General features: G+C 37.0%; 2 protein-coding genes across 7 annotated transcripts; both read right to left on the minus strand.

Moving 5' to 3' along the window:
- Positions 1-2,839: 2,839 nt before the first annotated feature.
- Positions 2,840-6,239, minus strand: LOC121249165 (OBERON-like protein). 5 transcript variants are annotated; one of them, XM_041147869.1, is made up of 4 exons: positions 6,083-6,239; positions 4,979-5,084; positions 3,848-4,867; positions 2,840-3,740 (listed from the first exon to the last, which is right to left on the minus strand). In XM_041147869.1, the coding sequence occupies exons 2-4, from the start codon at positions 4,980-4,982 to the stop codon at positions 3,124-3,126; spliced, it is 1,641 nt and encodes a 546-aa protein (XP_041003803.1). In that variant the 5' UTR covers positions 4,983-5,084; positions 6,083-6,239; the 3' UTR covers positions 2,840-3,123. The 5 variants fall into 5 exon arrangements, with proteins under 5 accessions (XP_041003803.1, XP_041003800.1, XP_041003804.1 ...); XM_041147866.1 differs by having other exon boundaries at positions 3,848-5,084; XM_041147870.1 differs by lacking the exon at positions 4,979-5,084 and having other exon boundaries at positions 6,083-6,216.
- A 1,079-nt stretch (positions 6,240-7,318) lies between these two features.
- Positions 7,319-13,842, minus strand: LOC121250169 (heat shock protein 90-6, mitochondrial). 2 transcript variants are annotated; one of them, XM_041149153.1, is made up of 20 exons: positions 13,556-13,842; positions 12,454-12,642; positions 12,303-12,376; positions 11,730-11,855; positions 11,558-11,651; positions 11,379-11,462; positions 11,144-11,287; positions 10,940-11,053; positions 10,708-10,767; positions 10,513-10,590; positions 10,313-10,417; positions 9,734-9,874; positions 9,544-9,636; positions 9,377-9,454; positions 8,946-9,200; positions 8,743-8,845; positions 8,418-8,592; positions 8,195-8,300; positions 7,997-8,086; positions 7,319-7,692 (listed from the first exon to the last, which is right to left on the minus strand). In XM_041149153.1, exons 1-20 carry the CDS (start codon positions 13,676-13,678, stop codon positions 7,519-7,521), a joined length of 2,406 nt encoding a protein of 801 aa, XP_041005087.1. In that variant the 5' UTR covers positions 13,679-13,842; the 3' UTR covers positions 7,319-7,518. The 2 variants fall into 2 exon arrangements, with proteins under 2 accessions (XP_041005087.1, XP_041005088.1); XM_041149154.1 differs by having other exon boundaries at positions 10,513-10,587; positions 13,556-13,841.
- Between the last annotated feature and the right edge of the window lie 1,780 nt (positions 13,843-15,622).

Raw genomic sequence — 15,622 nt, forward strand, 5'->3', positions numbered from 1 at the left:
CTTTGCAAGGGCCTTTAATTCATTCATTGCCTTTGTCTAAATGGGAAGAAGTCAACAAGACGAGAAGCTAGCTAGATGAGAGAGAGAGAGAGAGACAGACAGAGACAGACAGACAGACAGACTTTGAACGTGGATGGATGGATGGATGGATGGATATCTTCCACTTTTTCTTCATTTGGTGGCAAAGAAATCAAAAGGAAACATGAGTGCAGAAGCATATATATATATATATATATATATGTATATGGTGCCCAGCTCCTGCATGCATGTGTCCAAAATCACGATATATATGTGTATATATATATAGTGATCATGGATATTATAGAATGAATTAGCAGATGATGTGAGCTTGATCACATGCTTTGGTTTAAATTAATTGATGATGTAGACAATAATGATGCATACTTTGAATCAAGCTTCCTTTTTTTTTCTCCTTCTTACAAATAAATTATTAATGCATTGCACTGTAGGGTAGGGCATGGTTTGGTTTTTGTATGCCATGTGATACCAAGTGGTGGTGGTGGTGGTGGTGGGGTACAGGAGGAAATTAAGATTCTCCACGCCCCCCGTGTATTAATAATCATGATTAACAGTAAATAATTGAGTTAGCTTTTTAAGTTTTTCAATCTTCCGAGATAGAAAGATCTCTTAGATCGAGCACTACAAACAGTAGTTAGTATCTATCTATGATCTTAATCTCATGCATGCCTACTTTTAATTTTGCCCAAGTTTGGAGCTTGGAGAAGATGGATCAAAAGAATATTCTAGGATTTTTGTTCCTTGATCTTGAAACTACCTTAAAGAAAACATATATAGAAATTGCAAATCCCATGATCATGTTCATGAATCGCCAGTACTGCATGCATGCATTCTCTATTCTCATGAGTTATTGATAACAATATTCATGTGAAAGTATTCATGGGAAAAAGAAAAAAGATCTATTCCAACATTTATTTATTTATTTATTCATTTTATAATTTTTGTATGAATTTATTTTCTTTAAATAACATATATGTTTGAATGCAGGTGGTCAGCTCACCCCAAAGATATGCTCAAAAATTTTGAGGGTATTCGGGATTCTGGGCTGCTTCTGGCCTTTCCTTATCAGCCTCTTTGTGAGGTTAGGTCACATTAATATTTGTTTATTTTCTTTTAAATATATCTGCATGATGCAGTCGTAGCTAAGCTAGCTTTGCTGTCTCTGATTAGGTACCTAATCAATCAATGTTGAACCTAAAAACTAGTATATGACCTAAAATAATCTATTTAACATAAAGTCAGCATATGCTAATTGGTTTATTGGAAGATGCATGCACGCAGGCTTAATCCTTTGTTTACTGGCTTTAGCCTTTTGCATGCATGATTATTGGATTGAGTTTAAAAACCCATCCAATTCTCGCCTTAAATTTATACAATTATTAGCTTTTGTTTATATAATTGTAGGAAGTTTCGTACCTAACTAAATGGCTTTAAGTTATTTCCTAAAATATTTCGATTTGACCAATATGATCGATCAGTGAGTAATGTTACATACAATCGTAGAGTGCACAAGCATCGCGCAATCGTTCTGAAAAAGAGTGAGATTCATTATTAAAAAATTAATTTTTTTTTCATGTGGATCACATATTTACTCATTTTTCTTAAAGGGATTGCGCGACGCTGACACATTTCACGATTTGCAAATATCATTTCACTTGCTTGCTTATCTCTCCTAAAACTCTTTCTTTTTTCCCCCCTGAATTTCATTGTTTTTTCCTACCAATTTCCGTATGCAATTGCAAATCCAGAACCGGATTCAATTATATATAGGAAATGAGAAGCAATCGATAGTACAGTAAGCCATCGTCTTTCTTCTACATATCAGCTTTGACCCTTGTTGCTTGTCCCGACCTAAATGGGAGGCCATCCTAGATTTTTATCAACTAAATGACAAAGCACTATTAAGATTGAGGTTTGAATTAATTGTGAGGTCACAGGCACGATTCCTTTGGATATGGGTCCTGCCACATCGTATAATAAAACACCGTTAGGTACTAAGCAGAAGGTGACACACAACCTAATCAAGGTAGAGACAATATTGCAGACATTGGAGGATTGTAGCTGTTCATCTAACCATGATACTTTTTGGCCTTCTTTTTTTGAACTCTACTTTGTGGCTTTTGCAACACGAGTAATCTGCGTTTTTTCTATGTGATTTCATGAAATCAGAACATTTTTATCAAGTTTTTTCATGGTGCTGTCTTTTTGTTCAATTTTCATTCACGACAAAGAGAACTTTTTCCATCATTTTATCCATAATAAATGTTTTTTTTTTTATTTTTTTACTATAATGTTCGAACCCATCTTCAAACAAGCAGGCAAAGATATCCTAGATCACGTTTGCCTTCTCTAGCTGTAATGTGAACCTCCTGAGCACTTTACATCCAACCCACTTTGAAGAAACTAGAAAGGATTAGCTCTCCACTATCATAAAGATTTTATTAGTGACATCTGATGATATTATTTATTAGCACTCTTCATATGTGTTTTAGTGCCAGTCTGCTAGAACTTTGCAGAAACCTCATTTCATTACTCTCTTATTTGCTCCTATAGTGTCTTGGCCAACCAAGTGCCCGCAAAGGAGAATGTACACAAACGAAAGACGGAAGAAAAAGGAGACCAATTCCTCATGCATAAGCCATCTGCGAACTAACCTAAAAGCAACATGTATGTAGGAAAATAATACTGCCACTCCAGGGACAAATAATCAAGCAAAGTCTTGGTCCAAGTCATGATCTATATAACAGGTTTAAGAAAAAGCCAGTAATGAAATAAGTCCTCACATCTGAAGTTCCACCAATTTTAAAAAGCAGTATAATATCTATAAATTTAGTTCATCTCATTTCATATACATACTGCAGCACCAGCACCATGGTGTGGTCACCAAAGCATTTGTACATAGATATACCAATGGAAGAGTCGGCATTTAGTTCCAAATAGATTTTTAGTAGTATGCTCACCTTAGACAGATAAAATTGTTCAAATATCACACACAACCAAACAGCAATTCATCCACATTAGCGTAGCAACAAAGTGATTTCAATAATTATATGGTGAAGTTAGCAACATACTACAAACCACTCCTTACGGATTTGTCCTGAGAGGGTGACGTTCATTTGGCTGGCCGTTGGACTTAGGTGGGGCATTGTAAATTAGATCTTGGATTTTGGAATACATCAGCATCTGAGAAGGGTCACCCCCACCACTGCTCTGTGATGCACGAGAACTCTCTTGCAGCTTAATCCTCTGAAACAGTAACTGCTTCTCAGCCTCAGCCTCATTTAACCGTTGTTTCAGGTAACTGCTCGCATATTCTTCCTCTGATTTGTCAGACTTGGCAAGAGCAATCCTCTGAAGCCTCTCAGCTTCTCGTTTTGCCTCATTGGCCTTGAGTTGGAACATATCAGCTTCTGCCTGTTTAAGCCTCACAAATTTCTCCAGCTCTTCGACCTGCAGTTCCTTTTTCTGCCTTTCCAGCTTCAGTTCTTTTACCTCCCTTGCCTTGTCCTCAAGCTCACGGTCACAAGCATCAAAAGCCATGCGGGCTTTCTTAAACATTCTCATCTTCTCATCAGCCACCATTTCCATCTTCCTTACGGCTTCCTGCACCACCTCAGCAATACGATTGCATGCCTCCTGTGGGGCAATCATCCGTCCACCTTCCCCATTTTCCATACTCTTCGAACCGTCCACCTCAAGCTCTTCATAAGGAACAAAGATATATCATAATTAAAGAAAGAAAGAAAGAAAGAAAGAGCAAAAACACCATACATTCTATAAGTTTTAGAATGCTTCTAAGTATATGTACCTTGGAAAAACATTAAAATTGCCCGGCAAGCTGCCAATGACTCTAATCCACTCTTCATTTTTTCTTTGAGATCCTCACACTTCAAAAAGAGTTTAATCCCTCGAGGGTCGTCACTTCCGTGAAAGATCCTACTAACAAAATCAAGTTCCCTCATCAGAGCCTCCCGCTCCCAGGCTGGTGCACAGTTGTGGAAAACATCTTTAACCCAACCAAGAAGCTCAGATGTCCGATTGCATGCCTTGCACCTGAAAACCATCTCAGATAGACCTGCTCCACTCTTAACAGAAGGACCCATACTAATGAGTCCATCACGAATAGCACAATCTGTATGAGTCCAATGAGAACACAAGTCACACCCAATCCATCTGCAGGTATTTACCTCGAAATCAAACTTGTTACAGATTACACACATGCAAAGATTGCAGAAACCATTTCTGTTAATGCATACATCACATGTACAGTCATCGGCTGGGAGCTGGTTTTGGCATACTATATTTCTGCATTTCTTGTAGACAAATATCTCAATCAGTGAAGTCTGAGAGAGACTGATACTAGGATGCAAGAATGCCTGAATACCAGTGTTTATTGAAACAAGAATTTCGAGCTGTACTCTGTGAGCTCTAATCAATGTCTTTGCGGTTAAATCAGTTCTGCTCTGGAGAAGCTTCTGCAACATTAAAAATTCTTCTCTTTGCTGTGAACCACCATTGCCTTCAAGGATAATTCGGAGTCCATTTTTCAACTCTTCTAGAACCTCATCAGGTAAATGATGCATCTTTTCAGAAATAATATCAACTCTCTCTCTTGCTATGTCCCGAAGAGATATCTTATCTGCAATAGAAACTCGGCGAATGACTGATTGCGCAGGACAATCATTTTCAGCTTTCCCATTTTCCATCATCTTCTTTGCCATGATGGCATCGGCAGTGGGCCAAGTTTCTCGAGAACTAGCACTCTCGGTTGGGGATTCACGAATTTGATCAGAATGCGATCTGGGTTCCTCTGGGGAGAGGCGGGCATCTGAAGAGACAAGGGATAGTGAGGTTTGTAGTCCTCCAGGCCTTGGGTGCTGACGGGGAGGCAGCATTTTCAAAGAAGATTGGTGGTGAATATTAGAATTAGATGGTGTACCCATCAATCAGTTTCCCACTAATCCTGAAGCCGGTCGGCAATAGGATCATTGTACTAATTATCATTGGCACCCATATCCAAAAGTTATAACTTCTTATCTCTTATCCTAAAGACCACATTGAATGAAGAACCAAGAAAACTTAAGATAGCAGAATATACCTCAAACCAAACATTCAAGCATGCAAAGCTATATAGAGTAGAAAACAAACACAAAAGCACAACTTTTCATTCATAAAATCGAGGACAAAAGATTATTATCATTCCACAAAACATATGGACTGAGAAAATTAGGCAAACAGTCACTTAAACAAGATGGGTAAGAGGTTGGCTCAAGTGGTAAAGGCCTTAGGCTTGGGGTATGCTCCCCCTAGGTCTAAGGTTCAAATCCCCTTAGGTGCAAACAATCTCTAGGGGTCAGGATGGAGGATTTCTCCATTGAATTACCCAAAGTGCACTTGCAGGATACTCCTTGTAGAGGGCCTGTGCACTCCCGGAATTAGTTGGGACGGTATTTCCGGACACTCAGTGCCAATTAAAAGAAAAAAAAAACAGCGTATTCTCAAGCTTCAAATGTTTATGCATGTATTATAGCTTCACACAAATTCAATCATCTATGATCAATATTCGATCAAAAATTCATCTATAACCAATATTTCAGTGTCTTATCAGCTTTCAAGCTTTGCGCACAAACACAATCATGCTGATGCAGATCAATTTATCAGCAGAACAAAGTAGCACAGCACATAATTCAGGCAATATAAACACAGGTCAAAAAGCATTTTAGAAATAAAATAATATAAACAATACAGCATATCAATAAAACCAGCAGATCACCGAGGAAAAGACACTCTACCACGGACCTGTTTATAGCAAGTTTTCCCAACATGTTTGATTACTGAGAGAACGAAAGAACAAAAAAGTAACCCCCCCCCCCCCCCCCCCCCCCCCCCAAAAAAAATCTATCAGCGCATAAAAAGCCACTTCCGCTTCGTAAAGAGGACAGCTTTAAAAAATTTGAAAAAAAGACCGAAAAAGAAAGTAAAAATATAGTTGAAGTTTGCGCCCTTTTATGAGGGCGATAATTAAAAAGGAAATAGAACTCACCGGAAGATAGAAAAGAGAAGGCTTGAGAAGATAACTTTGCCGAGCTGAGATCCAAGCGGATGGATGAAGACTACAACTTCGATTGCCCGGAGAGGAGTGGGAAGGGTCCCAAAATATAAATCTCCGTGTTTCAAGGGCAGAATGGGAACACAGCCCGCCTTTTTATATATAGATATATATAAAGTTTTTTCATATAAATTTTATATTTTATTATTTTTTTCAAAATGATTATAGACGGTGGCATAATTTACCATTACAGATACTTTTTTTTTTTCTCTTATATTTTACGCAGGAAAAAAGTCTTCTAGAATTAACGGCCAATGATTGGACAAATTGGTCAAAGACGCTGCTCGGTTCGGCTGCTTTTTGGAATTTTTTGACCTTAAGAGTTTTGAATTTGATTGGTTTTAATTGGAAGGATGATTCATTTATTCTCGATACATCAATAATATATATATATATATATATATATATATAATAATTCCAATATTTGTTCTAAAGAATCATCTTTGCCCACAACTCTTTTTTTGTATTAAATTAATCCTTAAAAGAAATAAATACATAATGCAGGCTTTATTTTATGATTTTTTTTTATTTGTTTTTTCTTTTTAAGGCAAGATTATATTACATTGTCTATTGTTAATACAAAACGGAAACTAGTGTTCATGCTATAGATCCACTGGAGAATCTTTCCCACTATGTAATGGCAGCAAACTTGCGGTATAAAGGTGAGAGGAAGGCAGCCAAACATTTTGGTTGAAGCTGCCCATTACGCAATTGAATGCGCAATCTTGATATATTTTCCAAAGCTTCCAGCTTTCAAAGGAAAGGAGGAGATGATTGATGTCTCTTACTATAGGCTGAATTGACCAGTCCATGGCCTTTTCAGGGTCTTTAACAGCATCAATGACAATGAAAATCTCCGACTATAACTATATATTTAATAGACCTGGCAATTGCTTCCCTTATGCCTTCACATAGAGCCATCGCTTCCCGTTGGTTCGGTCTGGTACTTTGGATTAGTACCAGTAGTGTTGAACCGAATGCCCCCTGCTACTGATGAACAAACTGCTGTAGTGGTGCTACAATTTCCTCTTACTGCCACATCGAAGGTCAAGAAAGAATGACCTTTGGGAAACATCGACCAGTTACTAGGTGTAATTAGTGGTTTATTACCCCATGCTACTACTCGACCGCTACAAAATTTTTTTTTTATTTGTTACTACTCGGGAACCATGTCCCAAAAGAGAATAAATTTCAGATTGCCAAGCCAACAAAAACAAAAAAGACAATCCCATCAATTCAACATTACACCAAAAAGTCTACCTAAGCCGAGACCTCCAAATGAGGAGGTGATGCTAATTAGAGTATGTCCTATAGGAGGTCGAATGAGAAAATAAATTAAAAATATATTATGTATTTATATTTCTGGATCCTCATTTTTTACTACCAGCTTCGACAGGTTCCACCACCTCAGCTTCAATTGTTTCTGTATTGTTCAACTTGGCATCTGCATGAGAAGCTTCTACAATAGGTGTTGACCATTTGCCAGAAAGAGCCATGCCCATCATCTCATATATCTTCCCACCAAGCTGTGTTGGATTTTCAGGCTACAAAACAAGAGATTATGTCATCTAGATATATTATTATAGAACTCATAACAAATGCACTGACGAACACTTTGGTTCTTCTACTGCATTCTTAGGTGGTACCGAATTTATTTGGGGAATTCAATTGTCCCACTTGCCACACTGGCACCTCTCTGACTTCAAGAAAAGCACATTCATGTGCCTCACCAAACCGGATAATGGGTTTCCTTAGATAGTCAGATTCAAGAATCAAAATGTAGGCCAAATACAACATTATAAGAGCAATCTTCAGAGCAGGAGATATTCAGAAAGAATGAAAACTCACAGTAAAACCACTGGAAACCAGAGCCGCATCATACAAAAGATCAATGGCTCTCAGAGCATCTTCGTCATTTGGGTTACTCTTGGATGCAACCTGCAAAACAGTGTTGAGACATTATTACAAAGCTGTGTAAGTTGCCACTAGATATATTCTGTGTGTATCTGCGTGTTCGTTTAGCTAGGCTTTTTATGTTAACAGTACACTCAAGTTTCTGATGATTGGGTGGTCAGGATTGATCTCAAACACCCTTCTGCCTCTCATGAACTCCAAGCTAGAGTTATCGCCAACAGCTTGTGCCTTCATTAGCCTACGATGAATTGAAAGTGACAGACCACATCATATAATTTTTTTTTTTATAGGTAGACTACGTCATATATATTCTCAAAAGCATGGTATTTAACAGCAATAAAAGAAGGAAATTTACCTTTCCATGTTGGCAGACCAACCAAACTTGCCAGATGCCAGAACACAGGGCGATGAGCTCAGACGGTTTGAAATTTGAACACTGGCAACTTTATCACCCAAACGTTTCTTCATCCAATCACATGTTTGTGCAAATTCCTGCTTCATCTCCTTTTCTTTCTCCTCATTCTTATCACCTGCAAAAATCCAAATTGCACCATTCAATTAAGTCTGTTATTCAGAACCGTCCACCTATCATTATTAACATTACTGATTCTGGCGAACAAGATGGCTGTTATATGAGAGAAACAAATGCATCCTCTCACACAAGAATTCAACAGGCTAACCTAAATCCAAATTTTCCTTGCTAATATCAACAAAATTCTTCTCCTTGTATGACTTCAGGTTCTGGATGGCAATCTCATCAATAGGATCAACTAAGAACAGCACCTACCAATAGAATTAAGTAAAACACACATAACTATCAGATGAAAACCATGGCATAGCCTAATTGGATAAACCCTAACATATATGAAAAGCAAGCACATACTTCAAGATCCTTTTCACTAAGTTTCTCCAGGAAAGGTGTGTTCTTAGCACTCGTTACACTGTCAGCAGCAATGTAATAGATATCCTTTTGTTCAGGTTTCATGTTCTCAACATATTCATCCAAGCTGATAAACTCATTCTCGCTCTGGGAAGAGAAAAATCGAAGCAATGGAGCAAGACGCTTGTGGTTTTCACGGTCTTCAATGCAACCCAGTTTCAAGTGTTTGCCAAAGTTCTCCCAGAACTTGTCATAATCCTAGAACAAATGGTAGATATGTAAAAACAACAATGGAAATATATGGTCCTCTACAGTTTGCCAAGCTTGTTCTTATGTACACCAGGCACACACAGCCATGCAGGAACAAACAAGCATGATGTAGGGAGAGAAGGAACATGAATAAGAAGAAGATGACAACGATTATGATGACATACATCTTTGTTCTCGCTCAACGATATACCCAGAATCATATCAAAGGCTTTTCGAACCAAACGCTTCCTCATAATTCGTACCTTCAGTACAGCAAAGAACCAAACTTAGAAGTGATATGGCTATACAAAAAAAAGATACAGTCCCCAATAAAAAGATAGATGTTGCTTACAAGTCGACTCTCTTGAAGAATTTCACGTGAGACATTGAGTGGAAGGTCATTTGAATCCACAACACCTTTTACAAAACTTAAATATCGTGGGAACTATTCAAGCATAAATGAAAATGATTAGCACCAGAAAACTAATAGGTTAAAACTAAATAAAGTCCTGTCTCGACCAAACTCAGGTCATTATTTTTACCAGTTCTCCATCAAAGTCCTCAGAAATGAACACGCGTTTCACATAAAGCCTTATATTTTTGGTCTTGGTATTGATTACATCATCCTTTCCCATGGGAGCAACCGCTGGCACATAAAGTATAGACCTAAACTCTACCTCACCCTGCAATAACAGCCTCCATCAGCTCAGAAAGCACTATAAACAGCCACCATAATGTAAGCATATGTGCTGAAGAAAAGATCACACATTCCGCGAAAGAGTAAATGCTGAATTAAGCCGTTCTTTCCTCATTTAATTAGAGTCCAGCATTCTTGTCAAAAAAAAAAAAAAATAGAGTTAAGCTTTGCAGAATGTTAGAAGCAAATACCATTTTGAAATATACGTGAGAGAATCCAAAAGGAAAAAGGAAATTGAGAACAAGAAAAAGCCTAGCTGTCATTTATTCATTCAATTAGAGTTAAGTTTGAATTTTATGATAGTAGCACATAACGATTCAAAAGATGTGTGAATGGGCTTTCAAAGAGGAAAATAGGAAACTGGGAACAAGCAAGAGCGTTATAATCGAGCAGTATTGTAAAAGAGTGCAATTATCATAATTACCTCTGTTGGGAAGTGTGAAGATGCCAATGGATCCAAGTATTCATTGAAAGTTTTCTTGTAGAACTCATTGTATTCTTCTGTTGTGACTTCCTTTGGGTTGCGAAGCTGCACAATCAACAGGATCATGCCTTAGATTTTTCTAAACCAATGGTGTTACTTGATGCTCAGTAAATATGGAAATTATGAAATCTCAAGCTCACCCATATAGGTTGGGTCTCATTAGTTAGCTCCCAGTCCCAGTACTTCTCAACAACAGTCTTGGTTTTCTTCTTCTTCTGCTACAATATAAAGTCATGGGTCAATTGTGCAATGGTTGCAAACCCATAATATTAGTTACAAGCAGAATGCAATTCGTGTTCAATGAGAACATGGAAAATCAAATCAAGAAACTATACCTCAGTTTTGTCATCTTGTTCATCATTTTTGGCTTCAGCTGGATCCTCATCAACCTCAACCTGAAACAGAGCCCAAGAGGATAAATGCACAAGATGTGCAAACTTTATTTGCTAATTAAAAAGGTAAAAAGAACCTTTGAGATCTTAGAGGGTGTATTCACTCATGTTACTTATGACAATATGTTGTGAAATTTGTACATTATAACTAAGGGTGTGGAGCAAATTTCCATACTTCCTTGGTGTATCCCTTTTCCTGCCAGGTGTATATTGGGAATGAAACAAATTGTGAATAGTTTTTCACAAGCTTCTGAATCTTCTCTGGATGTGCAAAACCTTTGTCATCACGCTGGAAATCAGACGGAGATGAAGCACAAAGTAAGTTTGGAGAGTTAATCAACAGTTAACAAATTCCTCTTAAACAAATATACTTTCTCACCTTAAGATACAATGTAAGGCGGGTTCCTCTAGGTATAAGTTTCTCAGGGTCTGTCTCCTCCCGAATAGTATAGGAGCTTGCATTGGCTTCTCCTTCCCACACAAATTGTTTATCAGATTTTGGGCTCTTTGTTGAGACAACCACCTTGAAAATAACAACAGATATGTTATTTACAGATACCATTAAAACTTGGAATTCAAGGGCAAGAAATCTGGATTTTGAGGCAGAGACATACCCTATCAGAAACCAAGAATGCTGAATAGAATCCGACACCAAATTGACCAATTAAATTGTTGTCTCCACCAGCATCCTTGCTATCCTGTGAGGTTTTTCAATCTCCTTAAGTACATAACATTTCTTGGACTAAAGCACAAGGATCGAGCGAACTTAAAGTGTGTTTTGAGAAGATAAGACCTTCAATGCCTTCAAGAATTTTGCAGTTCCACTTTGCGCAATAGTTCCAAGGCAGTCAACAAGTTCTTGCTGAGTCATACCTATGCCAGTATCCCTGCATTGAGCAGAAGGGGCTTCAGCAATGGTATATGAGAATGGAAAGATCATTTCAGAAACTATGAGTGCAGCTTACGTGATAGTTACAATCCCATTGTCCTTATCAGTTTGGATACGAATATCAAGATCAGCTGCCTCCTTCAAAAGCTCAGGGTCTGTAACACTCAGAAACCGTAGCTTGTCCAAGGCATCACTTGCATTGCTGTTGGTATTAATAGATCACATACAGAAATAATTAGTGCCATCCCACTCAAATGTAACTTGAACTTTCTTTGGGGTTGATATTTCTCAGAATATGTTCGAAGTTCAATGCTAGTGAGCAACTACAATGCAGCCATCCCCGTTAAACCCAAGCAGCTTCCCATCAAATTCACATCCACTTTCAGGACAGAATAATGATATTATGCGAAATCACAAAAAACAAAAAATAAAATAACGATAATCATCATCCTATAATTCATTGAACTGTTAATGTTGATAAAGTGTGAAGGATTACAAGAGAAGAATTTGCAATTTGATAATGACCGGCCTATGCTCCAACAGCTGCAGATTTTAAACTCTAATCCCAATTTAACAAGATAGAAAATAATTCTAGGCAGAAGTATTTAAGAAAATATTACTCATGCACCACAGATGAATCAAAACATGCCTGATAAGCTCCCGAAGAAACACCTCTTTATTGCTGTACAAGCTGTTAACTATGAGGTCCATGAGACGACTGACCTGAACCAAGACGAAATTATAAGAAAAGTTCAAAACCACTATGCTGTGTAATAAAAGCTCCACCAGCCCTGGTGTACCTCTGCTTGATACTCGTATCTCTCAGCTGGTGGGGTGGCTGATGCATCAGATGCCGCAGCAGCAGACTCATATCTCCTGCCCAAGATCAGAGAGTCTTTCAAGTTTACTTGAGTTGAAGACTTGATAGCAACACTTCTACCACCAGGTAACACTGAGTACCATCGACTTCTGGACTCGTCCACTCCCACCTACTCATTATCAAACATCCGACATCATTCCCCAAGAAAAAGGCAGTGCAGCACAAAACAAACACCAATAACATGAAGCGATAAAATAGTTTAACAGAACCGTCCAAAAGATTTCAAAGTCAATTGGGACAAGACAGTTCTTATTAGAAGCACTACCAGTTGAACCAATTTATATGGAAAAAATATGATCAGTCTTAAAAGTGTCAACAATTTTAACCTATTTTAAAGGTCCGTACAATTTTAGAAAACAAATTAACAAGAAATAAGGTAATCCGCCAATCCGGGCAACTGAAAATTTTAGATAAATTGCATACTTATCAAATGCAGTATAAACAGTAATACCAATAAATAGTTACGAAAAAAAATTAATTTTAGAAAAAGTACAAAAGTAAAATGCTAGACATATGCGTTCAAACAATCCTTTAGGACCACAAACCCCGGTGAAAATCCAACGATTTAACCAGTTTCGTGTATGAAAAACTTCCGAAGGTGTGGTGCACTGGACCGTTACTCTCAGGCCTTGACTTGGAGAGGTTCCTTGACATAATAATAATAATAATAATAATAATAATAATAATAAATGCTAGACATATGCCTTTACATAATATAAATAGTAACAAACAGGTGAAACAATATAATAAGCTCTTAAATGCGATTACACTAGCATAAAGCTATGATTATCTAAGCAAAACATGAATTTCCATGCGGGCACGCACATACAGAGGGAGAGAAAATGGTTTTAACATGCAAAAAAATAAAAACCCAAATATATTTTATCAATTTCCACTAAAAAGGTATAAAAGAGGATCTTTTTCACTAAAAAATGAACAAACCGGGTAAAAGAATTTAACATTTTAATGATTAATCAAAATCTAAAAAAAAAATATTGTAATTAGAAAATTGAAGATCATACGGAGTCGAAGATGGGAACGGAGGTGGAGGAGGAGGAGATCGGGGTGACGGCTTTACGGTACCGTGCGGCACCACCGACGGTGCGCAGGATAGAGGAAACGGAGCGCCGAGAGAGCCTGTGCATGCTGAATAGAGAAGCTTCTAGAGTACGTGCGTTAAGAGTGCGGGCTCTGATCAGTGTGCGACTGTGTCCGAGTGTGAGCAAGAGAATGGGTGTTAGGGTTTTAGTAGGGGTTTCCTTTCCGATAGGGGTTTGGGAAGGTTCTGGAGAGTCGAGAATGCCTGTGGCTCTGGGGCCTGGGCTTTCACTTTTGAAAAATTATAAACATAAGCCCTGCATATAATTCTATATGAATAAAATCTCATATTTCATATAATTCTATATGATTTTATTTTTTTTATTCTCATATAGAATATAGAATATAAAGATAAAAAATAAAATTATATATTTTTAAATGATGAATAGAAATGTGCAGCTTCCCCTTCATTTTTCTCTATTACGGCTAAGATCATTGGGGGGTGTTTTGATCATTTTGTTAGGAATAAAAATAAAAACTAATTTAGAGAAAAAAAAACTTTGGTTTTATAAGTCGCTTTTTTAAGAAGCATCATAAATGAGTAAGATAGATACAATCGAAAATATATAAGTGTCGTGTAATCCTTTTTAAAAAAGCAAGATCTACAATTAAAAAATTAGTTTTTTATTATGTAAGTCTTGAATTTACTTACTTTTTTTTTTTTAAAAAAATACACAATACTTATACATTTCACGACTATAAATATTATTTCTCATCATAAATATATACATAAACATATATCTAAAACAAACATTTTATTAAAATAAAAAGATCAAGGTACACGAGGTGGTTGGTGTTTTTGAACAAAATATTAGTCGACGTTACAAACACCTCTTTTACTATAAGCACAATATAAAAGAAGAAAATAAATCAAATTTTGAGACTAAAAAGTTGATCACCATCTCTAGAGGTGGTGTGGTACATTACAATTTGTTGGCTTGATATTCGAAAAAGAGATTGACATTTTCATTCTCAAGATTTTCAGTTAGAAAAAACAAAAATATAGTGGGATAGATAGTATCGACTAGCTCGAATCGCCAGTCGCTAGATTTCTTCAAGCACAACTATGGCAACGTATGGAGGCCATGCACCTCCATGTGGAGATGGTATTAGAATGGGGTGGGTTTGATCTAACAAATATTGGGATGATGAATCTATTGATACGATGCATGTGTTGTCAAAAAGTGTTTCGATGTAATGTCACGTGGTGGCCACATGTGGGCTAAGCCACGCGTGAGACTCGTGCATCGAGATTTTCAGGATGGTTCTGCCTTGTACTAGTAGATCAGTGGTTGAAGAGTTGTATAGTGGGGCACATGTAGACATCCAGTTGTTAGAAAACGATAAATCGGCCTAGACTAAATTGGTAGAAAGAAAAAATTAGAAAAAATAGTAAAAGAACATATAAAAAAATGTGTTGCCGAAGGTGCATGGAACGAAGATGAGAGGACGGCACTACCCTCCTCTCTTATGAAACAAGGAGACAGAGAGACTTTTCTTGATCAGGAAAGAAGAAAGATGAGAGAAGCATAAAATAGGATAGAAAAATCTATTTATAAGTCTAGATTTTAACACATCACGATACACCCGTAACGTAGAGGATCATATAGGAATGTACCAAATCAACTAATAAATAGTATTTTGATTTTTTATAATTAAAATGGATTTCATAATAAATAGTGGGTTGACGCTATATGACTAGAAAAGATCATAATTACATGTTTAGGTGCTAAAACAGTGTGTACAATATTGGCGACTTTAGATAATACTTGTCATGCACGAGCACAAAGCGGAAACAACAATAACATCCCATCCCATCCCAAATCAAATTAAATTGATGAAAATAACTTTGAAGCCCGTATTAGTTGCCTCATGTGTAAGAGCACTTCTAATAAATTTTTTATCCTATCTTTTAAAATATATCATCAAAATTTATTTTTTCTTATTTTATATACTAATTTTTACAATGTGTCATTCATCAGCTTATCTAT

This window comes from Juglans microcarpa x Juglans regia, chromosome 2D (assembly GCF_004785595.1).
Source record: "Juglans microcarpa x Juglans regia isolate MS1-56 chromosome 2D, Jm3101_v1.0, whole genome shotgun sequence".
NCBI lineage: Eukaryota > Viridiplantae > Streptophyta > Magnoliopsida > Fagales > Juglandaceae > Juglans > Juglans microcarpa x Juglans regia.

Bases quoted from the DNA above. Each gene is read 5' to 3' on its own strand.
- LOC121249165 (XM_041147866.1), bottom strand. From the start codon at position 4,982: ATGGGTACACCATCTAATTCTAATATTCACCACCAATCTTCTTTGAAA. The intron at 3,741-3,847 runs GTACATATACTT...TTCCTTATGAAG, and splicing joins AATTTTAATGTTTTTCCAAG to AGCTTGAGGTGGACGGTTCG.
- LOC121250169 (XM_041149153.1), bottom strand. From the start codon at position 13,678: ATGCACAGGCTCTCTCGGCGCTCCGTTTCCTCTATCCTGCGCACCGTC. The intron at 12,643-13,555 runs GTATGATCTTCA...GATAATGAGTAG, and splicing joins CCGTTCCCATCTTCGACTCC to GTGGGAGTGGACGAGTCCAG. The intron at 11,652-11,729 runs GTAAGCTGCACT...TGCTCAATGCAG, and splicing joins AATGGGATTGTAACTATCAC to GGATACTGGCATAGGTATGA.